We start from the raw sequence: 6,000 nt of genomic DNA, 5'->3' as shown, positions 1-6,000 counted from the left end.
AGTCCTGGGACCAGAGGGGGTCAGGGATTGGCGAGGCTGGAGACGGAGCAGGGAGGGCCTCGTGATGCCCGGGGGAGGGGGCCCGAGGGGTGAAAATTTAAAGGGGTACGTGTGGAGGGAGGAGGGGTGGAGAGAAGGAAGGGGGATGGACGGTGAAGGGAGTGGGGGAGGGGAGTGGTCCATCCGTGGTGGAGGAAGAGGAGAATGCAGGGGACGTGAAGGGGACGGAGAAGTGGGGGGAGCCTCAAAGGCCTCTCTTTCCCCCAGGTCCCAGAATGGGGTGAATACACTTGGACGGTGGTGGTAGGCGCTTTGCGCCAGCCCCCCAGGGAAGGAAGGGGATGAGTGCATTCTGGGGTTGGCTGTGTTGCCAGGATACAAGCCTGTATTCCCCCCGCCCCCCTCACCTCGAGGCCCTAGCCCTGGAGACCTTAGAGCCTAGGCAGCAGTTGCTGAAACTGGGGACCAGCTCCCCGCTCAGCTGGCGGGTAGGGAGGGGCCATAAGAGGGAGTGGCTGGGGGGAGGGGCTATTTGATCTTAAGCCCTCCCCCTGCGGAGGCCAGAGGGCAGCGGAGGGCGCCCCCAGCTGGGGGGAGCATCCGGGGTGAGTGAGGAGGTAGGGACCGCTGGGGGCTGAGGGGCAGAGGGCGGGGCTGGGGAGGGACGCGCCACAGCCCCCCCCTCCCCTCCCACGCACCCCCCTGCTACGTCAGAAGCTCCCGGGCCAGCTCCGAGTCCTGTCGGTGGGGGCAGCAGGATGCTGGTGGAAGCAGAGGGGGCCGGCCGGGTGCCTCCGCAGCTCGGCTGGCAGGGCCCGGCGGGGCGTGTGCGGCTGCTAGTGCTAGCCCCCCCGCCCCACCCCTCCCCATGCAGCCCTGGCAGTGCCTCCGGCGCTTTGCCCTGGCCTGGTGGGAGAGGACAGCCGAGGGCAGCGCGCGATCTCCCAGGGAGGAGGCCGGACCGAGGGACCCCGGGGGCCGAGGGGAGCCAGGTGAGCAGGAACAGGGATTGTGCAAGGAGGAGGTCCCTGACTGTTTTTCCCCTCTCTCCAAATACTGTGGAAGCAGGAGGTCCTGCAGCCCCCAACTTTAAGGGAAGTGTTTTTCCCCAGTGGCGGGGAGGGGGGGGCACCTGACTGAGGCGTTTCAGGAGATGTTGGAGCTACGGTTGTTTGGGGGGAAGGGGAAACAGATGAGGATTGGCGGTGGGGGATAGCTGACCAGACTTCAGGCTTGTGGGTCTGAATGTTGCTTGGTGGGGGGTTTGAGCACTTTGCGGGGTAGGATACCTTATTCCGGACTCTGGCTATCTTAGTCTGGGTGACCTTGAGCCTATTGCTTTGCTGTCTAACTTCGTGCCTCAGTTTCTCTCATTCCCGTCCCTATCCTTCTTGCTGGTTTGAAAGAATGGATGATGCATTTGGTGGAGACTGTCACTATGAAAATGTGAGGCTCTGTCATTATTGGTGGCAGCTGTCATGGTGGGGTGGTTTTTCTGGCGTGGTTAGGCGTGTGTATGTATGTGGGGGGCAGTTTGGGTTTATGCGTGGGGGGGTGGCTGGTTCTGGTTGGTGTTGGGGCCACTGTGAGCAAGTGTCAAGGCCTGGCATTCACACAGGAAGGAGGACTCCAGGGGAGCTAAGAGTTGTTGGGCTAGAGACTTAGCTGGTGGCCTGGTGTAGAAGTAAGGCTTGGGGGTGAGGGCTCTGGGCGTAAGGGGAGGGGGTTGCGAGAATAAGAACCCCCCTCCACCCAGATTGCCTGGCACCCAGACACCATTGGCAGCGAGTGCAAAGGCTTTGCCCTGGCTTCTTGCCACCATGCCTTGGGGACAAGAGGGTCTTTGTCCGGTGCCCCCCCCAACCCCCACCCCGTTCCTTCCGCCCTTACCATGATGGCTGATTCTCTGTGATGACCCTCAGGGCTCGGATGGAGACGTGGGTCCCCCATGTGCTCTGGGGATCTGGGAGAAGCAACTGTGGTCCTTGGGCAGTGCCGAGTGGAGAAGGGGGAACTCTCCTAGGGGAAGGATCCCTGGGAATGAGCCATCGGGAGCCCTGCCTCCACCTCAGGCCTTCTGCTTGCCTCCTCGCTTAATGGGGGGAGGGTCGGGTGGAGTGGGGGAGGACTCTGGGGTCTTCATGGTCTGATTCCTGCCGGGCTCCAGGTTTCTCAGAGATGTACAAGGTGCAGCATTGGGTGCTGGGATGCAGAGCCTTAGATGCTCTCTCTTTCACTCTTTGGCCAAGGACCCACCCTGGAAAAAGGGTTTAATTAGAACCATTGATTCCTTCTTTGGCTGCGGGCATTGATCTCAATGGTGTGGTCAGAGCTGGGGGTGGGGGGTGGCATGGCTGCTGTCTGCCCGGTGCCAACTGGGCTCTCTCTGACAAAACCTAAGCTTAGGAGGGAGGGGGCTGGGCTCTTTAAAGTAGCGGGTCTATTTGAGCCCCACCCCCACCCCAGGTCAGGCCTTTGGGGGAAGAAGGGTGCTGGGGTTGAGGATTTGAACAGCGGGAGGGGTGTTTGGGGCTCAGGATCATCCTGAGTGGTGGGCCTGGGGCTCTGGAATGGATGGGCAGCTGTGGGTGGGTGGGATCCTGGGAAGGGGAGTCAGGAGATGACAGGGGGCCTATGGGCGCTGGGCGGGCAGAGAGTTCAGGGGAAAGACCGAGGGCTTGCCATGAAAGCTTCTCTTTCGAGGAATCCCAAGCACTTATCTCCTCCAGCCCTGGCAAGGAGATCCAGTTTCTTCTTTTACTTGTGTCCTCAAGGCACAGAGAGGGACAGGGCCTGCCTCAGAGGCCCAGCAGGCCTGGGTGTGGCCTTTGAGCCGGGCTTCCTGACCGAGTGGCCCCTGCCTAGGCACAGAGAGCTGAGGGTGAGGCTTCTGGCAGCCTCGAGTCTGGTCTCTGGACTTGGTGGGAGGTGGGGGACAGCTTGTGCCCCCCAAGCCCCCGCGGCCTGCCGTGGGTGGGCTGGTGCAGGTGCAGGCTTCAATGAGCCACTCAGATGCTCTTTGAAGAATCCCTTGTTGGCTTCCTAGGGCCCATTCGAGCAAAGATAATAAAAATCTGGCCGTCAGCGGGTTTGAGGGCTGCACTCGCTTCCCCTTCTTTCATTCCCAGCTCTGAAAAGCAGAGATGAAGGCTTTGGATTTGGCTGCTGCCCCGAGGGAGAGAGGGAGGGAGGGAGGGAGGCAGAGGAGGAGGGACTGATTTCCTGGCAGCCCCTGGAATCGCTGGGGAGGTGGGCAGAGGGGCAGGGGCCTGGTCCCCAACTCCTGCCAGACAGCCTCCAGGCCTCGATGGGGCTCCTATGCCTGATACCCAGGCCCCAGCTTTGTCCTTCAGTCCCAGAGGCCGGGAGCCCTCCCTCTCTGCTCCGCTGCTCCCACCATCCCCACCCTCCCCTCTCCGCTCTGCCCTTCAGTCTGCCCCCCTTCCTCCCCTGCCTCCCCTCTCTCTACCCCTCAGTTTCTCCTGCTCGGCACTTCACTCTCTCTCTCTCCCCACCTTGTCTCCCCTTTCCTCACTCTGTCTGCCCCCTCCCATCTGTTTGCCTTCCTCCCCCCAGCATTGGTCCTGCTTTCTAGGACTGTCTGGAAGGTTGAGAAGCCAAGTTGGGGGTGGGGTGGGGTGGGGTGGAGGGCGGCCGCAGCCATTGGAGGGACAGGCCTGGGTTGACTATTACGGTCTGTCAGGTGCCATAGTTATCAGAGTCCGAGCGGAAGGGGCTGCTGAGCACTTAGAGATGTGTGTGTAGTGAAGGGCGCTGTCCCCCTCCCCGCACCACAGCGGGCACCTTGCCCTGACACTGGGCTTCAGACACTCCAGTTCTCCTGCCGCCTTCTGCTGCTTGGTGGCCGGAAACCAGCGCCTCTGGCTTCAGGCCCCTCTGCCCCTCTAGCCACACGCGGCCCCAGGCATCGCTGCCGCCCTTGTCCACTCTTCCCTTCACTGCCACCACCGTTTCCAGGCTCAGAGGTGGGAAGGGAAGGGTCTGAGAAGCCCTTCGCCCTATCCCTGCCCCTCACCCCCAGTCTCTGGTAGGCCTTCCTGGAGCCCCATTTAGGCCCTGTGCCCTCTTTGCCATCTTGTCCACCTCCCATATAAAGGACAAGACCCTCCGGAAAGAGCACTAGACTCTGAGTAAAGACACCTCGTTCCCATTCTTCCTCAGCACCCAAATGTCCCAGTGACCTTGAGCAAGTCCCTGCCTGGTGCGGGCCGCTTTCCTCACCTGTGAAATGAGGGGGCGTGGGCTGGATCATCTCCAAGGTCTCTTCTGACATTCCGTGGATGTTGTGTCTCTCTTCTGGGTGATTTGCATATGCTTTGCATATATTAATGGTGCCTGCTTGAAGGGGGAAGGTGCCACCCACAAGGACCAGAGTCCCACCCACCATTCCCACTTCCCTTGCCCATTGGTCCATGCTTTCACTGCTAGAATCTCCCAGGGGACGGAAGCTGAGGCCTGAGCATTCCCCGGGGAGGTGGGTCTGGACCCTCAGCTCCAGACATGCCCAAGGTAGGATGGGGGGTAGCCCTAATGGAGGGGATCCCTACCCTCATCACTCCTGCTACCAAAGGCCCAAACAGGGAAGCCAAGGGCTGTGTGACTTTATCACAGTTGCCTGTGGCTACCGTGGGGTGTGTGAAACCCCACTGAAGCTGGCTTGGGGGCCTCCCTTCTCCATTCTCAGGGCCTGAGCACCCGCTAGATGCTAAGGCGCTTAGCTAGGTGTACGAATTCCTCCTCTCGTTTCAGCTACCATCCACAGCCCAAGGCTGGTCATTCCGTCTTGTACTCCTGCCCACTTCTGCTCAGGCCCCTGGGCTCTGGGTATGTGTGGGTTGGAACTTGGACCTGAGAGCTGGTCACTGAGGGAGCACTCGTTCATTGCATATCTGGGCCCTGCCTAGTTACCACACCAAAGGTGAAGCCCCGTGCTCCCTATAAGGGTCACAGATGTCATCAGGGAGAGAGAATCTGCTGCCCCTTCTGTCCCCACCTCCATCAGCCCAGCAGCTCTCTTGAGGACTGCCCCCAGGGCCGCCTCCCCTGCCACTTGGCCTGTGCCCTGTGTCTGGTGTGGGCCAGTGTCATGGGTCCCAGCCTCCAGTCCTGCTTCTGTTGCTCTGCCCCCTAAAATGCCCATCACCTGGGGCAAGACTGGGGTAAAAATTGGCAGCCTGGAGAAGGTAATGTCCGGTGACCGAGTAAGGGGGAGGACATCTGAAGACAGAGCAAAGATGCGCTCCACCGCCAAGGAGGACTGAGCCAGAGGAAATGGAGCAAGAGGGATCAAGGTTAGATTTAGTCTTAGCGAGAGGCCGTCCCAGGGGGCAGATTAGTTTCTGACCATGGGATTGCTGGGAAGATTAAGTGAAATCGTAGATGAAAATGTCCAACACATAGCCCGATACGTATTAAACACTCAGTAAATGGCGTGGGGGGGAGAGAACAGATGTTTCTGAAACCGGCAAAGACCCTCCCGTAACCTTGAGACTCAGGCTTTTGTAGGGGATGAGGAGTTGGAGGGACAGTTCCCAGAAGAGCTGTTTCTCCCACGCTCGGGCTCCTTTTCCACCAACGCACCCCTCCTGCTTCACGCATGCCCTGGGCTCAGGGCCCAGCCACCCTGGCATACCCTGGCCTCATCCTCTCTGCCGCAGGTGGGCAAACAGAAGGGTTTGAGGGCGAGAAAAATGTACTTCTACCCTTCCCCCAATCTTTGCCCAGGACAGCTTGAAAGGAAACAGGCCCACGCTGTAGTAGGAGGAATAGAGGTTAGGAAAGAAAACCTCCCAGAGTGTGAAGGGGGGGGCGGTACTGTAAGGTGGGGAGCTCCGGTGGTGTTTTGCATCTTTGACCTCAGTGGTAGGTGTGTGTGAGCATGAGTGGGCTGATGTCGTACCTAGGGGCAGGGGACTGGTTGGCATGACCTTTGAGATGACCTTTGGGCCACCCTGAGGAGCTTGATAGATCCAGTTTAAC

At 60.0% G+C, this 6,000-nt stretch overlaps 1 protein-coding gene across 3 annotated transcripts in view; it reads left to right on the top strand.

Moving 5' to 3' along the window:
* Window positions 1-781: 781 nt before the first annotated feature.
* Window positions 782-6,000, top strand: part of SRCIN1 (SRC kinase signaling inhibitor 1) — a 66,576-nt gene continuing 61,357 nt past the window's right edge. For 2 of the 3 annotated variants that reach the window (XM_023244791.2, XM_045044410.1), the window contains exon 1: window positions 787-992. In XM_023244791.2, the coding sequence (XP_023100559.1) occupies window positions 869-992 (124 nt within the window). In that variant the 5' untranslated portion in view covers window positions 787-868. Of the gene's footprint in view, window positions 993-6,000 lie in introns of all 3 variants that reach the window. The other variant, XM_045044409.1, reaches the window with a different exon arrangement.

The sequence above is a fragment of the Felis catus genome, chromosome E1 (genome assembly GCF_018350175.1).
Source record: "Felis catus isolate Fca126 chromosome E1, F.catus_Fca126_mat1.0, whole genome shotgun sequence".
Taxonomy (NCBI): Eukaryota; Metazoa; Chordata; class Mammalia; order Carnivora; family Felidae; genus Felis; species Felis catus.
This window is presented reverse-complemented; position numbering and strand designations above follow the sequence as displayed.